At 38.6% G+C, this 22,345-nt stretch overlaps 2 protein-coding genes across 4 annotated transcripts in view; one reads left to right on the top strand and one right to left on the bottom strand.

Annotated features, from left to right (window-relative positions):
• Window positions 1–13,762, bottom strand: part of UMAD1 (UBAP1-MVB12-associated (UMA) domain containing 1) — a 274,040-nt gene extending 260,278 nt beyond the window's left edge. For 2 of the 3 annotated variants that reach the window (XR_006965292.1, XM_047097075.1), the window contains exon 1: window positions 13,667–13,762. The gene's annotated coding sequence lies outside the window, so the exon portion shown is untranslated. The remainder of the gene's footprint in view (window positions 1–13,666) is intronic. The other variant, XM_047097077.1, reaches the window with a different exon arrangement.
• A 124-nt stretch (window positions 13,763–13,886) lies between these two features.
• Window positions 13,887–17,945, top strand: RPA3 (replication protein A3). Its single transcript, XM_047097186.1, has 4 exons — window positions 13,887–14,157; window positions 15,477–15,551; window positions 16,695–16,803; window positions 17,587–17,945. The coding sequence occupies exons 1-4, from the start codon at window positions 14,059–14,061 to the stop codon at window positions 17,667–17,669; spliced, it is 366 nt and encodes a 121-aa protein (XP_046953142.1). The 5' UTR covers window positions 13,887–14,058; the 3' UTR covers window positions 17,670–17,945.
• Window positions 17,946–22,345: the final 4,400 nt, after the last annotated feature.

Below are 22,345 nucleotides of genomic sequence, written 5' to 3'. Positions count from 1 at the left end.
TCTCAAAGCATCTAGAAAGCTCTCTCCTGAAGATCTAAAGCCACCTCAGTCTGAAGGGCCCCTGTTAACACCTGTGAATGGGCCCAGGAGGCTGGGGTTACCTACTGCTGCTCCATCTGGCCCAGTCCTTAGAGAACCTTCTAGCTGAATAGACCTCAAGCAGCTTTTTAATATGTCATTTTAGCTGATATGATTTACTTGTAGTTCTTTAATAATCTGTTTTAGCATCTTTTTTGTATATTCTTTACAGTATGTCTCTTTACTGTATTTGTTTTATACTACTTATATCCTTTCTGTAGTTTTCCTTGTTTCTTAAAAAAAAAAGAACAGGCTTGTTAATTATGAAAGTAATTTCTATTTTGTGTGCAGAGAGGAGACAGGCATGTTTATTCTTAGAAAACAAAAATGCGGAAAAATATATACCAAACCTAATCGTTGTTGCTACCAGGATGCATGGCCAGTTTATATTCACTTTATAGTTCTTTTGTGGTAATTGCATTTTTCTATTTTCTATTAAAAAACAAAACAAAATAAAACACATGGGGCGCCTGGGTGGCTCAGTTGGTTGAGCGTCCACTTTGGCTCAGGGTCATGATCTTGCGGTTCGTGGGTTTGAGCCCCGTGTCAGGCTTTGTGTGGGTAGCTCAAGAGCCTGGAGCCCGTTTGGGCTTCTGTGTCTCCCTTTCTCTCTGCCCTTTCCCCCACTCAGGCTCTCTCTTTCATTCAAAAATAAATAAAAAATTAAAAAGAAAACCACAACAGAAGGCACCTTTGGCATTTCCAATCACAGTTCCATGGGCCCAGTATCACCGAGTCTGATATTTCAAGAGAAAGCAGAAATCAGATTATTCTGGAAAAAAATCTACTCTTTAGCTAATAGCAAGAAACTCAAAATATGAAAAAATACTCCAGAGACTGAATAAATCTTCCACAAACTGGATGCGGCCTTCAGGTGCAAAATTTTAAACCTAGGCCAGGAATGGGCTTAATAGCTTGCATCTGATCAGTATAAAGAAAAATTGTGAAAGGATTTGGAATTCAGTGAATATTCTGGCTAGCTTATCCATCTGGGTTATTGTAACCTTTGTTTATCTTTGACTAGGTTATATTACAACTCTGTAGGAAGTAACCTGTAGGAAATGGATAGTCATGCAAATAATTCCTGTCCACAGAAATGTATCTGGTAGAAGGCATCAATTACAGCTTTGTGGGAGTGACCAGTTTTACACCATTTATAAATTCAACATTCCCCCTTTGACTATAAATGTGCGGTGATACTTTGAGTTCTCTTTTGAAGTAGTTATATCTTACTAGTTCCCTGCTTAATGGACTCAGTAAAGTCTCTGGCAGATTTTGTATCTGTATAAGAGAGAGGACTCTAAGCTCTTTTTAAATTTATCCATTAACTCTGGACTACCAATTAGGATTACCCAAAGATTCTCCTCTGTTTAGCCATCCCACATTGGTGTTTTATTGTTGAAGGTTTGTGACACTGATATAATAGGGGAAAGGTGCAGACATCTGGGAGGATAAGCAAGAGGGGAGCAAGGAAAGAAACTGATGTCACAGACGAGCTCCCCTGAAGTGTGAAAGCCAATTAATTAAACTGAAGCATTAACATAAATTTTATTTCCAACTCTCAGATTTTTTAACTGCTCCACCCCCCAAAAAGAAAAAAAGCACTCAGGAAAGGAAAAAAACAAAGAACTGAATCTTGGATCTATAGCTGTGTTTCAAACTGCAAGTCCCGACCTTTTAGTGGAAATAAACTCAATTTAGTGGGTCATGACCACATTTTTAAATAGAATGAAATAGAAAAAAAGGTGCCTGGGTGACACAGTCGGCTGAGCATGTGACTCTTGATTTCAGCTCAGGTCATGATCTCAGCATCGTGGGATCGAGCCCCATGTCAGGCTTTGTGCTGATTGTGGAGCGTGCCCCTGCATCTCTCTTTCTCTGCCCCTCTCCCCTGCATGCTCTCTCTTTTCTCTAAAATAAAAAGAAAGAAGAAAAGGAAGCAAAAAAGATTATCAAGAGAGCATGATATATGGTAAAAAATGTTTTACAAACTTTTGCCTTTGGGTGCATGTGCTAGGTCATGATATGAAATGTATTTCTTAGTTCAGGTTACAGGTGAAAGAGTCTCAAAGCCACTAATCATACTTTAGTGCTCACATACCCCCTAAAAGAATTGTGAAAAATTATGCATCCCTGCATTTTTTAAGGTAATATCTAAAATTTTCCATTGAAAATTATAAAGGATGTAGTTTCTAGCACATTATAAATATCCACATGTTGAAAAAAAATGTTGTAACATTCTTTTAAACTTATCCAATGGAGGGGCACCTGGGTGGCCCAGTCGGTTAAGCATCTGACTTCAGCTCAGGCCATGATCTCATGGTTCGTCAGTTTGAGCCCTGCATCAGGTTCTGTGCTGACAGCTCAGAGCCCGGAACCTGCTTCAGATTCTGTGTCTCCCTCTCTCTCTCTGCCCCTCCCCTGATCGCACTCTCTCTCTCTCTCTCTCTCTCTCTCTCAAAAATAAATAAATGTTAAAAAATACTAAAAATAAAAATAATAAATAAATAAATAAATAAATAAATAAATAAATAAATAAATAATTTATCCAATGGAGGGGGCACCTGGGTGGCTCAGTCAGTTGAGCATCTGACTCTTGATTTCTGCTCAGGTCATGATCTCACAGTTCATGGGATAGAGCCCTGTCAGCGCAGAGCCTGCTTGGGATTCTCTCTCTCTGTCTCTCTCTATGCCCCTCCCCTGAGTGTTCTCTTGAGTGCACAAAGTGAATAAACATTTTTAAAAAATAAACATCCAATGAAATCTAAAAACCAGAGCATTTTAATATCCACCATCAACCATTTAAAAAATAGGTGAACAAGCTCTTTTCTAACAGTAAGAAATTTTACATTGTTCTTTTTTTCTTCTTGTAGTAGTATTTTCATTCCATTTCTGCTGGTCTGGAGTAGCTCACAGATGCCCTCAGCACGCACCAGCGCAGCTTTTACGACGTACCCAGATGAATACAGAGTGGTGGTGGTGACCTCACTGTGAAGACTGCCTGCCCTCTAATATAACACTTTGAACCTTTTCACTTGTTACCTAACCGGAAAGTGACATCATGTGCGTTATCTAATAGCTGTTAAAAATTGAAGATATAAGATTTAATAAAACTCACTTCCCTAACATGATCCTATCGTTGCTTTTAGCAAATTGATAAATTAAACAGGCATGATTTTTAACCAAAACAGAATACCTAAAATACTTATAAAGTTGGAAGATCTCAAGCTACGAATTGATAATTATATAGCATCGGGCAAGGCAGGATTCTGGAAGAGTGGAAAGGAGCTCCAGAGGACTTCACAGTGCAGATTCCAACAGGGCCCAGGCTGGCACTTTTTTTCCTCATTTTGTAGTTTTTTTCCTGGATCTGGGTCGGGGGGTGTTTCCAGTTGATCACCACAACCTGATGACTTTTAACGGCTGGCTTTATTTGCCACAGAGGCTGCAGCTGATAATCTCAAGTGCCAGCTTCTCACGAGTGTGGAAGACACATACCGCTCAGAGCTGTTGCCATAATAATAAGATCCCGCTATCATGGAAGCATTATATAATCCGGAATTACTAATTTTCTGGAATTTTCTCTAGCAGAATTGTTTTTCAAGCGTATGATAAAGTCATCTTGGAAAGTCACAGTTGGCCCAAGAAAATTTTAGGATAGAACCTTTCTTCTCAGATCCTTTTTCCATCATTGCATACAGATGGTTTCACCAAGGGTAAAATGGACTTGATGCAACTTTACTCTCCTCCATTACTTTGTAAATAAATATGACCCCCAAAGTCTCTATTAGAATCGTCGGGGAAGCTTTGTGTAGTTTTGTTGTTGTTGTTGTTGTTGTTGGATTCAGGGATTTTCGTTGGTTTGTTTTCCTTTTAATTAGCTGTCCTTTTATTTTCGGGATCAAGACTGGTATCCTGATAGTGGTAAGAATTGACTGTTTTCTTCCTTTACTGCCCCTTATTTATAAAACAAAATAAAAAAACAGAACAGCATAGTAATGTCTCCCCTGATTCCACTAATTTAGGAAGGTAAAATCTCCCATTACATTAAACCAGGGTTTCTCCATCTCTTCACTCTAAGCATTGGGATAATTCCTTGCTGTAACCTGTAAGCTGTTCCTCTAGGGATGGGTGCGATCACCTAATATGTGATGCACTCCAGTCAGCAGATATCTTAATTTCAAGAGGTTTTACCTTCTTAAAAAAAAAAAAAAAAAAATCCCTTTTTAATGCAGTACATGTGAAAACCATAGATTTTTTTTTTTTTTCTAAAGAAAGATGCTATGGGAATGCAAACTGGTGCAGCCACTCTGGAAAACAGTATGGAGGTTCCTCAAAAATCCAAAAATAGAACTACCCTGCGACCCAGCAATTGCACTACTAGGTATTTATCCAAGGGATACAGGTGTGCTGTTTCGAAGGGACACATGCACCCCCATGTTTATAGCAGCACTATCAACAATAGCCAAAGTATGGAAAGAGCCCAAATGTCCATCGATGGATGAATGGATGTGGTATATACATACAATGGAGTATTACTCGGCAATCAAAAAGAATGAAATCTTGCCATTTACAAATACGTGGAAGGAACTCAAGGGTATTATGCTAAGTGAAATTAGTCAGAGAAAGACAAAGATCATATGAATTCACTCATATAAGGACTTTAAGAGACAAAACAGATGAACATAAGGGAAGGGAAACAAAAATAATATAAAAACAGGGAGGGGGACAAAACAGAAGAGACTCATAAATATGGAGAACAAACTGAGGGTTACAGGAGGGGTCCTGGGAGGGGGGATGGGCTAAATGGGTAAGGGCACTAAGGAATCTACTCCCGAAATCATTGTTGCACTATATGCTAATTTGGATGTAAGTTAAAAAAAAGATAAAAAATAAAACAAGTTAAAATAAAAAAAAAAAAGAAAGAAAGATGCTAAATAGTGTGAAGAGATATAGAAATTTAGAAGATAAAGCTGTTGCCTTTGAAGAGCTTGCAACCAAATTTGCTTATGATTTATATCATTTGGGTCTCATTCATTCACCAAGAAGGGAATTTAGAGTGAAATTTTAATGTCACCCTGACTGTAAAGTAATGACACAATGATATGTTTTTATGTTTTAGAAAAGCTACAAACATAATTCTACCTAAATGCCACCAAAAAGCCATTTAAGTTTTTTTTTATTAAGTAAAATAAAATTGTTTTAAATAAACTCTACCTCTGACGTGGGGTTCAAACTCATAGCATCAAGATTAAGAGTCACATGCTCTACCAACTGAACTAGCCAGGCATCCCAAAACCATTTAAGTTTTGCTTTAAATAACACAGATTCCAACGAATACAATACTAATTTCTACCCACTGCATTCAATGTTGCTACTCTGAAATAAAAAAAAATCCTGAAAAAGACTCCAGACAACTCTATCAAAAAGCATCTGTTCACATAAAACAAATATCTTCGGGCATATGTAAACAATGCTCTATGGGAGAATGCAGTCCTAAGGGAGAATGATGTACGGTCACACCTCTTTACAACTCTCTACAGCACAGAGAAACCTAGAATGAATAGAAATAAGAATAATAAAACATTCAGTGCAAGTCTTCAAATTGCTCTAGCTGCTCACTTAAATACATTTAACACATAACAGGAACCATCACATTCAGCTTCCAAAAGGACTCACTCCCAAAATTGCCTATAAAAGTCTCCATTATTTGACTTTTTTTCTTTTCTTTTTTTTTTTTTTAACTCATAAACAACAGATTTATATTTTATAATTCTGGAGGCTTGGAAGTTCAAGATCAAGATGTCAGCAGATTCACTGTCTGGTGAGAACTTGCCGCCTGGTCCACACACAGCTGTCCTCCCCCTGTTCCCTCACATAGTGGAAGGGGTCATTTGACTTTCAAAACAACCTAAATGTATCATCAAAAGTCTCTATCTGCTCTCCAAATAAAAGCAAACTGCTATGGGGTTACTTGCCTGGCTCAGTCGGTAGAGCATGAGACTCTTGATCTCAGGTTCATGAGTTCAAGCCCTGTGATGGGCATGAAGCCCACTTAAAAAACTAATAAACTGCTAAAATCTAGTCATTTGTTCACTTGTTCACTTTTTAATTCATTCAACCAACATACCAGCCAGGCACAGTGTTATGCCCTAGAGAAACAAAACCAGACAAGGCCCTTTCTCCAAATTCAAGGGAGTCCCCAGTCTATTTGCTGCCTTCTGGCCTGCTTCTCTACCACCTCCTCTGTGCAGGTGGGTACGAAGCATGGTGCTGAGACCTGGGTAAAAACAGCACTAGCACAGCAAGTAGCTAACAAGTTGCTAACAGTCTAGTCAAGAGGTATTGCTATCTGTCTGAAGACTTGCTTCAGACTCCCAAGGAGGTAAAAGGCTGGCTGTTTTACCTCCTTCCCAAGTTTTCATCAAAATGCACATAAAGAAGACAAAACCTGGCAACAGCTCTGTCAACCATATGTCAAAGTCTGACTCAAATTCCCATCAGTGCACAATCACAGGGGTCTGACCAAGAAGGACAATGGAGCCAGAATTCATTACTATACTCTCTGCCACTTTTATATCTTCTGAAATCCTAGCCACTGAATGACCATTGTAAAACAGCTTAAATTTGTTTTTGACTGACTGATCGTGTGAAAGGATGAAGAGTATTTATGGTAATGTCTTAAATATAAATAGGTTTTATGTACGCCCAAGCTAACAAAAGAATAAAGAAACCCCACCAGAAACCAGAAAGGACATGGGTCTACAAATCCGCAGGAGTATATGCAAGTACTGAAGCTAATGTTTTCCCTATGGCCACTGCTGAGTTCTAATGGCTAAAAGTCTGGGTTTTAATGATCTGTGCCCCATAGGGCCAAGGACAAAGTCTGGGGCTCAAACACCTTGGGAGGTAGGAAACACGAATCTTCTCTGAAGAAACACACCCTCAGACTAAATCTCAAAGAAATCACCCAAAACTTCCAAGAAATATGAATTCATGATCAAAAATGACTATACAAATGAACAAACAAGCCACAGCAAAGGTAAGTCAACAGAATCAAAAAACTCTACAGAATGAGACCCATTAGGACTGTGGGTGTCAAAACTAGGTTATAAACAGATATACTTTATATCCTGTAATATTTGAAGAAATAAAGGAGACCAGAAACTATGACAAGAGAATATCAACTCCTAAGATCTAGGAGTTGATAAAAAAACAAAAAAACAAAAAACAAAAAAAAACCAAACAAGGTTTCCAGAAACAAGCAAATAAAAAATAGTATTGAAATGAGATACAGCAAATAAGTCACAACTTCATAAAGAATTAGTAAACTGGAAGATATGAAAGAAATTATCCAGAATTCAAAGAATCAAAACCGATGAATTATAAAACAGAGGTCAAGAGCACACGAGAACGTCTTATTTCTAATCAGAGTTCTAGAAGGAGTTAGATAATAAGAGAGAGGCACTATTCAAAAGGATGATGGTTGAAAATGTCCCGATGCTAATAAAACAAGAATTATCAGATTCACGAAGCACAATGTATCTTCCAGCAAACTAAATGTGAGAAATCCACATTAGAATATATTATACAGTAAAACTGCAGAACACCAAAGACAAACTGAAGATCAAGCAGATAGAGACATGAAAACTTACAACATAATCACAGTTTCAAAGAAAAGTATTATAAGAGCAAAGTAGTATCAAGGTAGTTTTGAAAGACAGTAACTGTCCATTTAGAATTCTACACCACAGAAAGAGGGGTAAACCCATCCTTTGAGAACAAGGATGAAATAAACATATTCAGAAAAATACATACCCATGGAGTTTATTATCAAAGATTCTCACTAAAAGAACCTCAAAAAGAGGGGAAATGATACCAAAGAAAAGGCTGAGATGTAAATATGTAAATATGAGATGTAAATGTGATAAATAAGTAAATAATTCTAAGTCGGTACCAACTGCATAAAGCAATAATAATGCTAAATTTGTGGGGTTACAAGAAATCAAGATAGAACTAGGGGCGCCTGGGTAGCTCAGTCAGTTAAGCGTCCAATTTTGGCTCAGGTCCTGATCTCACAGTATGAGTTCGAGCCCTGCATCTGGCTCTGTGCTGACAGCTCAGAGCCTGGAGCCTGCTTCGGATTCTGTGTCTCCTCCTCTCTCTGCCTTTCCCATGCTCATGCTCTCTCTGTCTCTCAACAATAAACGTTAAAATTTTTTTAAAAAAAAAGAACTAAAACTCTAGACAGCAGCATAAAAATAGGGAGAAAGGTAAATAGAGATACAGGTTCTTGTCGTGACACAGAGTACAGTAACTTTAGACTTTAAGTTCAATATGCATGTTAAAGGGTGACCACAAAAATTGTAAAAACGATACATAACATTTAAACTAATAGACAGGAGGGGTGTCTGGGTGGCTCAGTCAGTTAATCATCTGACTCTTGATCTCAGCTCAGATCTTGATCTCAGCATCATGAGTTCATCATGGTTCATCAGAGCCATGTTGGGCTCTGTACTGGGCATAGAGCCTAATTAAAATAAAACAAACAAACTGCTAAGTAATACAAATGAATAAAATGAAATTAAGGAAAAAAACTTGAGGGGCGCCTGGGTGGCGCAGTCGGTTAAGCGTCCGACTTCAGCCAAGGAAAAAAACTTGAAAGGTCAATTCAAAAGAAGGCAAGAGAGGGGAAAAAATAAACAACAAAAAAGCAGAACACAGGATGCACAAAATGACTATAAAAATGAATCCAAAAATATCAATAACCACAATCAATGTAATGAACAAAAGATAGGAAAACTGAACCTCCAGCTACAGGCTTGGGATTCTAGCTCTCAAAATAAATTAAAATTAAAAGTAAAAATATATATACCATTCATGATAGCAACCAAAACAAGGTAGCTAGAAATAAATCTAATCTAAAAATCAAAACTTTTCTATAGAAAATGATGAAACTTTTTGGAAAGATGTTTTTTTTTTTTTTTTTTTTTTTAATTTTTTTTTTTTTTTCAACGTTTATTTATTTTTGGGACAGAGAGAGACAGAGCATGAACGGGGGAGGGGCAGAGAGAGAGGGAGACACAGAATCAGAAACAGGCTCCAGGCTCTGAGCCGTCAGCCCAGAGCCTGACGCGGGGCTCGAACTCACGGACCGCGAGATCGTGACCTGGCTGAAGTCGGACGCTTAACCGACTGCGCCACCCAGGCGCCCCTGGAAAGATGTTAATAAGACCAAAGTAGGTCAAAAAAAGTAAAAGTTGTCCTTACATGTTACTTCTCCTGAAATCAATCCAAAGAGTCAATGCAATCGTGATCAAATCTCAATATGATCTTTCATGGAACTCAACAAGCTAAATTCGTAGACAGCCGCAAAGAGGCGAGAATTATGAAGACATTCCTGAATAACACAAGATAGAAAAACTTGCCCCCCAGACATCAAAAATTAATACAGGGCCAGAGTATTAAGGAGCCTGGTACCGCTGGTGCAGGGAGAAACAGACCAACAGAACAGAACCAAAGCTCAGGAACAGACCCACACATATAGGAAAACCTAGGTGATGCTGAAGGTTTGTTGTTGATGGTGATGTAGTCAATAAATGATGCTGGGACTGAAATGAAAACAAAAAACTCACAACAATGGGTAGCTCAGTCGGTTAAACATTCCCCCCCCCCTTTTTTAAATCTATTTAGAGAGAAAGAGAGAGAGAGCACACAAATGAGCAGGGGAGAGGCAGAGAGAATCCCAAGCAGGCTCTGCACTGCCAGTACACGGCCCAACATAGGGCTCAAACTCATGAACCTGTGAGATCATGATCTGTGCTGAAAACAAGAGTGGGATGCTTAAACTACTAAGCCACCCAGGCTCCCAAAAGCATCCCACTCTTGATCTCAGGGTAGTGAGTTCAAGCCCTGGATTGGTCTCCACACTGGGCATGGAGCCTACTGAAAAAAAATACAAAAACAAAAGAAATTGGATACCTATCTGACAACATACGTAACTCAATTCTAAATGATGGATTATTTTTAAAAATGAAAGACAAACTATGTTTTTAAATATATAATATCTTTAAGAGCTTGTTTTAAGAAAAGATTCTTAAATGAGAATTTTTAATTGACTTTTTCAACTATATTAAACAAAAGGGGGAAACATTTTAAATATATTAAAAGAGTTCCTTCCAATAAAAGAAAGGGGGAAAAAAGGAAAGAAAGAAAAAAATTGATAAGTCAAAAACTCGGAAATGCAGTATTGCTATCCACACTAATACAGAAAGCTCCCAAAAATTAGTAAGAATGGGGGCACCTGGGTGGTTCAGTCCATTAAGCATCCGACTTGGGCTCAGGTCCTGATCTCAAGGCTCAACTCAAACCCTTCACTGGGCTCTGCACTGACAGCTCAGAGCCTGGAGCCTGCTTGGGGTTCTGTGTCTTCCTCTCTCTCTCAGCCTCTCCCCTGCTCATGTGTGCACGCGTGCACACTCTTTCTCTGTCTCAAAAATAAGCACTAAAAAAAATTAAAAATCAGCATAAAAGAACAAAACACTGACACACACAAATGTCCAAAAAATATTTGAAAAGCTGTTCAATCTTATTAGTAATCAGGGAGAGCAAATTATGACCACAAGTTATTTTATCTCCATCAGATTAGGGGTAAAAAACTTTGAGCTGCCAAAAATGTGCATCAACTGAAATTCTCCTACACTTCTGATAAAACAATAAATTGGTATGACTAGTTGGAGTTCAGTATAGTTGACCTTTGAACAATGTGGGGATGGGGTGCACACCCTACCCACCCCTACAGTGGTGGAAAAATGAATATAATCTTTGACTCCCTCCAAAACTTAACTACTAATAGTCTACTATTGACAGGAAGCCTTACCAGAAGCCATAAACAACTGATTAAAACATATTTTATATGTTATATGTATTATATACAGTATTCTTCCAATATACTACAAAAAAGAAAATATTAATTAAAAAAACTTTTTTAATGTTTATTTATTTTTGAGAGAGAGAGAGAGTGCAAGCAGGAGACAGGCAGAGAGAAGAGGGAGACACAGAATCCGAGGCTGGCTCCAGGCTCCAAGCTTGAGCATAGAGCCCCATGAAGGGCTGGAACTCACAAACTCACCATGAGATCATGACCTGAGCTGAAGTCGGATGCTTACCCAACTAAGCCAGCCAGGCATCCCCCAAAAAAGAAAGGGTTTTTTTTTTAAATTTTTAGTGTTTATTTATTTTTGAGAGAGAGAGACAGAGCTTAAGCTAGGCAGGGGCAGAGAGAGAGGGAGACACAGAATTCAAAGCAGGTTCCAGGCTCTGAGCTGTCAGCACAGAGACTGATGAGGGGCTGGAACTCACCAACCATGAGATAATGACCTGAGTCAAAGTTGGATGCTTAACCGACTGAGCCACTCAGGCTCCTCTAAAAAAGAAAGTATTATTAAGAAAATCTTGAATAAATACATTTACAGTACTGTACTATATTTATAAAAAAAAATTGGAAACAAGTGGACCTATGCAATTCAAACCTGTGTTGCTCAAGGGTCAACTGTATTTGGTTTTACTAGTAAAGTTGGAGACACACATCCTAAGTTCTACTGATATACCTCTGCACAAGTATACCAACTAATAGGTACAAAAATATGCATGCATAGCAGCCCCGTATGCAATCAAAATGTCAGTAACACAGCAAAACAGCTGAATGAAAAGAATGAACTCACCTACATATGTCAACATGGATTAATCTCAAAAACAACCAAAATAAACAAGTCAAAGGATATATATCCTATGATTCCATTTATAGAAAGGTCAAAACCAGCAAAATCAAACATACCATGTAAGAATGCCAACATGTGTGATAAACTATATAGAAAAGCTTAGAGTGCTGAACACAAATTTCAAGATAGTGTTTATTTGTGGCTCCTCTAGAGGGGAATATAACTGAGGAAGCACAAACTACTAATTGGCTAAATTCCATTTCTTCAGCTGAATGAGTTCATTTAATTTCTCTGGAAACTATGCATAACAGCCATATATACTCTTCTCTGTGCATTATGTATTACACAATACATTTAAATGACTCCAAAAATATCCAAAAATATGTTTTAAATTATTTTCTTGTTCATCTTTCTGTTGTTGTTGTTTTTTTAAAGGCCATTGGTATGTGAAAGTGGTCTTTTAATTATAATAAAACAATGAGAATAGCATCTGGTACATTAAGGGCTGCTTTTTTTAAAAACTGCTATTAAAGATATTCATGCCTACCTTACCCTTTATAACGCACATCAACTTGTTTCCCAAAACAACAGTGTGCAAAATAAGTCAAGGTTTATGCACAAAAATATAAACTTTATGGACTTGAGCCAGTACAACCACCATTCTTGTATACACTAACTCACATGCACCCTGCATCTGGCTAAAGAAATCCTTTAAATTTGTTTTCGTGACAGCTAAATTAAAAGACAAATATATTCAGCTAAATAAACACTGAGGGAGGGTATCATTTAATTATGGCACATCTCTTAAACTGCCACATGAAATCTCAAAAAGAATCTTTTTTGCTTAAGGCAACTAGGAGACTAAATTAGGAGCCTCCGTCTAGTGCCTGAATTTGAATGGTGACCACTCAGGCTCTTTAAGCAAATTCAAGGACTCAGTTTCCAAAAAGTGATAATACTCCAATAAAAAAAGTTGTTGTCCCCCCCCCCCCCATTTCCGCAGTAGCGTTGGCAGGTATTTTTATGAGCGCTCATTCTAGAATATCCCTGGCAAGGCAGTACCAATCCCAGGAGATAAAGCTCTGAAATCAACATTCACATGAACCAGCTAAGGTTTTAAGAAACCCCCCACCCCCGAATCTCGTTGAAACAAACATTTTATCTTCGAAGCCTCCAACGTCCTGGTGCGTAGAGGGCAATGTGGGGGGAAGATAGCCGGGGAGTTGAGTCCGTGAATCACATGGACAAAACTTAGCTGCGATCTTGCAAAACATTCATATTATCTAACCCTTTCACTTCGTGATAAGTAAACTATGTCTCAGGGAGAAGCGCACCTGCTCAGGATCTAACATATTTAAATTCGTCTCCTCTCCTAGCTCAATGATCCTTACCCCCACCCATTCTGAAAAGCATCAATTTGTTGCTAACACGCAGGAGGCGAGAAAACTCGCACTTCCTTAGTATGGCCAGGTTGCAAGGTCTAGAAAGAGTCGAGTATTAGGTCAGCCCTTCTTCTAACAGGTGGGAAACCGAACGGTAAGTGACGCAGCTTAAGCGGTTAAATCACCGACCGTCAGCACCTAGCAGCAAGAGCCTGACAAAAACAATGTAAGATCACTGGAGACCCCACTTCCCGTCTCCAGGAGGGCAGGTGTCAAAAACACCCGATCCCTCCATTTCAGCAAAGAATCCCGCGCTTCCCACGCAGAACCGGGAAGAGGGGAGGCGGGGAAACGCGAACGGTCTATGCGCAGCACCAAGAACGCCGCGGCGGGGCAAGCACCGAGTCCCGCCTCTCTCATCTGCATCCGTCGATAGGGGAGAAAGAGAAACACTAAGGTTGCGGCGCCTCCCGCGAGAAGAGGTACCTGAGGCTAGCGCCGCAGTCCCCCGTCGCTACCGCACCGGAGCCCAACACCCTGCTTCCGGGGTCAAATCCGGCAGGGAGGCCCGAGATCGCGGTAGGGAGCCTCAAGCCCCTCCCCACCCAAGCCCCGCCTCCACTGCCCACTCTGCGGAGGACCCGGGCAACTTCCGGGACGCTGCGCGTCACTAAGCAGCCGATCCCCATTTCCGGAAGCAGCCTTCCGTGCTCGGTCCCTCTACTGTACAGCTCGAGTTTGATCGAGATTTCTGCACGTTTGATTGGTGGAGTGAGAGTGTTGGTCTCCGCTGATTGGTGCCGGCGTCCCATAGACGCCGCGGGGCTCACAATTTCTGTCGTCTGTTTCCCGCCGGCCGTAGGTCTCGCACCGCAATCATGGTGGACGTCATGGAGTTGCCCAGGTCGCGCATCAATGCCAGCATGCTGGCTCGGTTCATCGATCAGCCGGTCTGCTTCGTAGGGAGGCTGGAAAAGGTGCGCGCGCTCGCCGCCCTCGGCTCCCCGCTTGGTAGCCGAGAGGAAGGACCCCGTGACCGCCCGGGTGGCAGCCTCTGGGTGGTGAGGGAGGGCGAAGGAAGACAGGCCTTAGAACATTACTGCGCTCCCGATTGCTTCATTTTGCACAAGGCGACTGTTGGCACGCTTTTAGCTACTGCAGCCCCATTTTGGCGCCACATTCATGGCGCGGGATCGCGACCTTTTAGTATGCGCTCCGTTCTAATTCTAGCTCCCTCCACTCTGGTTCTTTTTGTATTTACATAAAGAAAATTATAGACCTGACTCACACATCTACCTTCTGACGTCTTAATTTAGCTAGTCTTGACTTCTCTATTTTTCTAGTTTCCTTCTCATGCAATTTTGTCTCTTCTCAATCCTCGTTTTCTCATTTAGGTCACGTCTCCATAAAACATTCTTCCAATGTTTTACAGCACATCTATGTCCCTTCCAGATCCTATATCAGTATGTGTTCTTACTCCAGTGTTAAGAGTACATACAGAGCTTTCATCCTACTGATGAAAAGCAGACCCAAAGCTTCCCAATCAGTGAACCGAGAAAGCTGAGGAAAAGAAAACTACTAGAAAGGCTTAGTAGTTCATTTCACCCCCACATCCTCTCCGTGAAATAGGTGGTGTTCCGACTTCACAGGTAGGGAAACTGGGTAGGAGTGATGTATGGTTAAAACGCTCACTGCCACAGCAAGTAGCAAAGCTGGCATTCAAACCAGATCTGACTTCACTCTTTACATCTAACAGTAGTTCTAATACTTCTAACAAACAGTTCTCGCTTTACTTAATCATGCTTAATTTTTTGGTTTAAGATTTTAAGTAATCTATACACCCAAGGTAGGTCTGGAACTCACAACCCTGAGATCAAGAGTGGCCACTCTCTACGGACCGAGCCAGCCAGGCGCAGTCATCATGCTTAATTTTTAAAATAGACCCTCCGGTGGGATACATACTATTTAAATCATGGGTGCTAGTAGATCTCACTTTTAGACAGTATGGACCCTATTTAATTTGTTGTTAGTGCAGGGTTACCAGATTTAGCAAATAAAAATACAGGATATATTTGTACTAAAAAGTATTATCTGAAATTCAAATGTAACTATGTGTCCTTTCACCAGATACAGTAACACAAGATTATAATTTGAACCAAATAAACCGTTCCAAGACTGTTTGGGCCAATCTGCTGATCTTTGATCAAACTTTTAACATTTTTAATGAGATTTTAATGGTTTTGTTTATTGTGGTTGTTGTTGTTTTTTTTTTTTTAATTTCGTGTTTCTTTTTTAGATTCATCCCACTGGAAAAATGTTTATTCTTTCAGATGGAGAAGGAAAAAATGGAACCATTGAGTTGATGGAGCCTGTATGTTTAAGTATTAATTCTATGTATCTTATAGTTAATTTTTCATCTTGCTGATGTTTCTGAGTCTTGCAGTGGATGTATAAAGCATGGACCCTATTTAATTTGTTGTTAGTGCAGGGTTACCAGATTTAGCAAATAAAAATACAGGGTATATTTGTACTAAAAAGTATTGTTTATCTGAAACAAAATAGCTTGATGAGTTTATAAAACCTCCCTGCTCTAAAGTTAAACTTTTGTCCTCTTCTTACATTATAGATACCTTTACGTTTCTAACCAATGATTCTTTGGGCTCCATGATTTTCTAATTTTTAAAGTATCACCTTAACTGGGTGACAATTCCCATTCCTATCAAAGACCATAAAATCACATTAAAAAATCTCTTAAGTCATTTTTTCCTTTCTCAAGAGTTTTACATTTTTTTAATTCTATTTTCTATTTTTGTTTACATGTACTTTTAGTTATCACTTACTGTTCTTATACATTTAAAAAAATTTTTTAAATGTTTATTTATTTTGGGGAGAGAGAGAAAGAGAGAGAGAGAGACAAGGCATGAGTGGGGAAGGGGCAGAGAGAGAGGGAGACACAGAATCCAAAGCAGGCTCCAGGCTCTGAGCTGTCAGCACAGAGCCTGATGCGGGGCTAGAACTCATGAACCGCAATATCATGACCTGAGCTGAAGGTGGTCGCTTTACTCACTGTGCCACCCAGGCACCCCTGTTTTTATGTTTTGTTTATTGTACTCAATTTTCTTGTTTTTTTATGAAGACAAATACATGTGCTGTTTAGTTAATGTGTACAGGACACACTGCACAAGATATAGAAACTAGAAAATTCCTTTCAGTGTGTCCTTTTAAACAAGTACTCCTTGTAGAAAGCGGCACATTCTCAGTATCTTTAAGTGATTTTGTCTTCAACTTGAACATTTAACTGGATCTTTGGACCAGAAGCTACTGCTAAAGGTAATTGAATTATGACATGCTGACATTAAGTACTCAAACATTTTTAACAAATTACAATTCAGTTTTTATGTTGGTAAATTTTAAAATGATTATGTTACATAGAATGAAAGATGAGTAAACTGTAGCACTATTTCCAAGTTATCACCTTGAAACCCCAAGTTGACAATTTGTTCTTTTGTGTCAGCTTGATGAAGAAATCTCTGGAATTGTGGAAGTAGTTGGAAGAGTAACAGCCAAAGCAACCATTCTGTGTGCATCTTATGTCCAGTTTAAAGAAGATAACCATCCTTTTGGTAAATAAAGCATTCTAGTATTTAGAAATTTCATGTAATTAGGAAAACAATTTTATTCTTAACTGGAGATGTCTTGGTCTTCAGTCTCAATCCTGCCATCTTTCAATTTCTATAGAATTTTCTCATCCCAAAGGAAAATAGGAGAACATTTTGGCACACTTTTTTTTTTTTAAGTTTATTTATTTTGAGAGTGCGCACACGCACATGCAAGTGAGTGAGGAAGGGGCAGAGAAAGAGAGGGTGAGAGAGAATCCCAAGCAGGACAGTGTAGAGCCCGATTCAGGGCTTGAACCCACGAACCGTGAGATTATGACCTGAGCCAAAATCAAGAATTGGATGCTTAACTGACTGAGCCACCCAGGAACCCCACTAAGCAATGCTTAAGTAAACTCAGTAAAGATTAATATTTGTGGGAAGAGAAACTTAAAGAACATGGCAAACAAAAATAATGTCATCAGGCTTTTTGTTTTAACATATGGATTGAAAGCATTAAATAATGCATAATGCCTTAAACACAACCAGGCAAGAACTGTGCCTGTACATTGGATATCAAGATGAATAGTCGCCTATACCCTGTGTCTTATTTTTTAGAGCCACAGGTAAATAAATATGACGATCTGTATCTGTTTTAGAAGACAGATTGTGAAAATAAGTTGACCTCTAAAAGGGAAAGAAAAGAGAAATAAGTAGAAATCTTTTAGATAATAAATGATGTTACATCTTTCCATTGTAGATTGTGTTTGCTAAAATGTTTTTGTTTTGTTTTGTTTCGTTTTGTTTTAGATCTTGGACTTTACAATGAAGCTGTGAAAATTACCCAGGAATTCCCTCAGTTTTTTCCTTTGGGAGTTGTGGAGTATGATTGATCTTGATGAACACGCTGACGACTGTTAAAAGAAGCCCCTGATATCTGAGGATGAGATTTCTGTGATTTTTAATAGTTAATTTGTTCTCTTTTTAATTTCACTTACCTAACTGTATTTAGATATTGCAATATCTCACTTTTGACGGAACCTAGCTGTATATTGACAGTTCTCCTTTAAGTCCTCGTAAAGACTCACTTCTCTGGTTATGTGTGGTCAGATCAAATGCAGTTGCCTTGAGTTTAGTTTTCTGTTTTATTAATAAAAGCTGAAATGGTACATGCTGTTGATCATTTCATTCTAACTCTTTTAGTCATGTATTCATTCACAAACTTGGAATTTCATAGCTATAAGGTCAGGCTTCAAACTGCCAAGTAAAACTCTGGGCCAACTGTGTAATGATTTTCATTTATTAAAGGCAATCAGAATCCTACATCTTTTATATTTGTGAGTACCTATATCTGGGTTCTCCAGAGAACCAGAACCAAATAAAACATATACCAAAACTATTGTATGGATATACCCCTTTTATCCATTCATCATTTGGAAATTTGGGTGGTTTCTACCATTTGAATATAATGAATAATGCTATCATGAGCATTCATGGATAAGTTTCTGTGTATACATATTTTTTATTTCTTTTGGGTATATACCTATAAGTGGAATTACTGCATCAAATGGTAAATATACTTAAATTTCTGAGGAACTGCCAAATTTCTGCAAAGCGGCTGTAGCATTTTACATTCCTAGCAGCAGTGTTTAAGAATTCTAATTTCCCCACATCCTCACCAACAGTTACTATAATCTGACTTTTTTATTATAGCCATCCTAATGGATGTGAAGTGGTATCTTATTGTGGTTTTGATTTGCTCTGTTATCTTTAAAACTACCATAAGCCACTCCATTGCCCAGAACTTGAATATCTCCAGTCCTTTTCACTGCCACTGCCCCTGTAAGTTCAGACAATTGTCATTTCTCACTTGAACTCTTGCAACAGCCCTAAGTGTACCTAGCCTTCCAGTTTCCTGGCTCTTTGTGTCTCCCAACCAATCCAATTGCATTAAACACAGTCATAATCATCATACTATAAAGTTCACAAACCAGATAAGTTTAGAAAAGGGAAAACCTCCTGGGAAGTTTACAGTGGAGAAATATGGCCAATGTTACCTTAACGAAGTGATCAAGGTTGACATCACCAGTAATGACATGACAGAAATCATATGCCCTCTATAATGTGATTAAAACGGCACTTCACAACTCTGGTATTTTTTTCAAAAACGCTTAACACCAGTCTATTCCTCAGAAAATATCAGACCCAAATTGAAGAACATTCTATAAACTGATCAGTAGCCTTCAAAACTGTCAAGGTCATGATAAACAAGAAAAGAGAAACTCAGCAGAGAAGACTAAGCCTGGATTGGTTCCTGGAACAGAAAAAGACATCAAAGGAAAAACCAGTGAAATCTGAATAAAGTCTGGAGTTTAGTTAATATAATATATACCACAGTTGGTTTCTTAGTTTTGACATAGGTACAATGGTAATGTAAGGTAGCACTAAGGGGGAAGGACTCTGGGTGAGGTGTTAGACAAGAACTCTCTCTCACAACTTCTCTGTAAATCTAAAATTACTCCACAATAAACCGTATATTTAAAAAAAGATGAACAGTCTTCAGAGGCTCTCCACTGACGACCCGAGGTCCACATTTACAATTAACAGCTGCCCTTCAGAATCTGACCACGTCTCACCTGAGTTCTGAAACCTACTCTCCCTTGAAACTACTGTCCATCCAGCACCGATATGCTGTTCCTGGAACACACCAGACCCTTTAAGACCTGGTGCCACTGAACTTGGTCTCTACTCTGAATGCAATGTCTAGAAAGGAAAATATTCTCTACGCTTCCCTAACAGACAAGCAGAGTTAGTTACTCATGTTATATTTCTTTCTTTATACCTCTTATCACACTTAACTTGCTGATAACCTTTTTAATTTTCAGATAAATTTATTATGCTTATCTATTATAAAAATATATTTAATATATAATTTATATGATGCTTAATTGTGTTAATATATTTTATATAATGTAAATACATGTATTAAATACATGTACACATACAGTAGTTCCCCAATCTTATCCATGGGAAATATGTTTCCAAGACCTCCAGTGGATGTGTCAGATAGTATCATCCCTAACTCTACTGTTCCTTCTTTTTTTTTTTTTTTTTTAAATTTTTTTTTCAACGTTTATTTATTTTTGGGACAGAGAGAGACAGAGCATGAACGGGGGAGGGGCAGAGAGAGAGGGAGACACAGAATCGGAAACAGGCTCCAGGCTCTGAGCCATCAGCCCAGAGCCTGACGCAGGGCTCGAACTCCCGGACCTCGAGATCGTGACCTGGCTGAAGTCGGACGCTTAACCGACTGCGCCACCCAGGCGCCCCTACTGTTCCTTCTTATACACACATACATACATACCTATGATAAAGTTTAATTTCTAAAGTAGACACATTAAGAGATTAATAATAGCTAATGATAAATTAGAACAATTAGAATATACTGTAATACAAGTTATGTGAATGTCATCTCGCTCAAAATATCTACTATCTGTACTCACCCTTCTTGTGATGATGTGAGATGATAAAACGCTTATGTGGTGAGACGAAATGAAGTGAATAACATAGACACTGTGACATAGCCTTGAGCTACTATTGACCTGAGGATATATCAGAAGGAGGGTCATCTGCTTCTGGACCGCAGGTAACTGAAACTATAGAAAAGTGAAGCCATGGATAAAGAAGGGACTACTGCACATATATTTAAACATTTCAAAAATCAGAAAGTCAAGTTCCTAGTGTCTCTCCAGAGACAGTGCTATGGACTGATAGATAGCTTTCCAGAATTTTGACTATGTAACTGTCTGTATAGGGCCTCAATATACTGTTCTGCAACATGCATTTCTCCTATAATACGTCTTGGCAATTGACATACAGAGCTATCTCAACCTTTTTAAAAATAATGGTTGCAAAATATCCATTGTGCCAAGTGTTCCCTCATTTATTGAACCAGTGCTCTAGTCTTCCCCACTAAGGAGAGGTGTTTATAGATGGAAAAAAACAAAACAAAACAAAACTGTTTTACTGGTATTTTTTAATGCCTAACATAGTGTATGAATAAATTAGTCCAACCAGCCTGGTCTGAGAGTCAACAAGGCCAAGGAGACAGCCAATGAAGACTGAAATCATAATAGGTGAGGTGACAAAGGACAAGAGACAAGAAGTTCAGAATATATTATAATGGATTCCGCAGGACTCAGTGATTATGCTAGGAATTAAACAGAGTAAGAAGCACAGATGAGGTCGGTTGGCAAGCAGGCAAAAAGTTCAACACAAATTAAGAGATTGATAGGATCTTTTAGTGACGATGTCCAGAAGATTACTTGGAAATGTAGGATCAGACAGAGATTTGCGAGACAGTCTAAAATATTTAAAGTTGAGTTTAAGGGATCTTCCCACCTCTTACCTGAAATTTCAAAATCCAACGTGGTTTGAAACCCCAAATCTTTTCCCTAGATTTGGGACAAAACTCATTTGGCAATAAAACCCATTAAGAAAATTAGTCAGGTTCCTCGTAGTCTTTATTCCACTTACTGTAAATACTCATATGCTTCGCTGCAGAAATATTAATATGTTTGGTTAGAGGGTGCTGCCTTCGGGGTGAGAGGGTGTTACATAACATATGGCAGATGCATCCTATGACTTTACCTAAAATCCAAAAATTGAGTTAATCTGCCCCGGGAGTTCCAAGTAAGGTATCGTTTCTAAATCAAAGAACAGCGCACCAATTGAGAGAACCACAGAACGAGTGATACAACCTGGGGGGGACTGTGCACTTACAGAACAGCAGTGGGAGAGTGACTGAGTCAAGAAAAGGGCCCCAACATTGCCTGACACTTAGTAAGCACTCAATATTTACTCACTGAAAGAATACCATGAAAGGCAAGGAAGCAGAGCTTCAAAGAGTCGTCAAGAATGTTCAAAGCTCAATGAACAAGTGAAGATAAGGACTGAAGATAAAACACTGGCATCACTAACATGTATCACACTTATTTCTAAGAAGACTTAGGCTATGAAAGTAAAAAGGGAAAAATATCAAAAAAGGACATAACAAGTATGAAAGCACTCAATAGGGAATACAAGTAGGCATTAAATTTAGCTCCAGCTTCCCAGGAAACCTAAGAAAAGGAAGGAACAACAAGCCATACAATTTTCATATCCTTAAATCCATTAGAACAATCAAACCTTTCCGTAAAATTCTAAAAGGAATATATCACACATAATCTAATGTGAAGTGTGATGAACTATAAAATCATTGTCTTCAGTCATAATTTTACAGATGTTCTCCAAATGATCTTTTTTTTCCTCATCTGAGAAAGGCAAAATTAAAACAACTCAGAAAGCATCTCTTAATAGGGTGAGTTAAATGGTTTGAGTGATAAACTAGTATTATTACTAAATTCATAGAATTATTGTCTTTTAAGATATTCATTTAATATATATATTGTTACTCAATAAACATTTTGTGTCAAGTCCTGGGCTAGAGATACACATAAATAATGTCCCTGTCCTCTGAAATGTCAATCCATAACAGCACAGCATAATCTCTAACGGTGTCTTGACTCAG

This window comes from Lynx rufus, unplaced genomic scaffold, assembly GCF_022079265.1.
Source record: "Lynx rufus isolate CCGP_SWC_20201006 ecotype Redwood Valley unplaced genomic scaffold, mLynRuf1.p SCAF_4, whole genome shotgun sequence".
In the NCBI taxonomy this organism is placed as follows: Eukaryota; Metazoa; Chordata; class Mammalia; order Carnivora; family Felidae; genus Lynx; species Lynx rufus.
The sequence above is the reverse complement of the archived record's forward strand: the minus strand, read 5'-3'. Positions and strand labels throughout refer to the sequence as shown.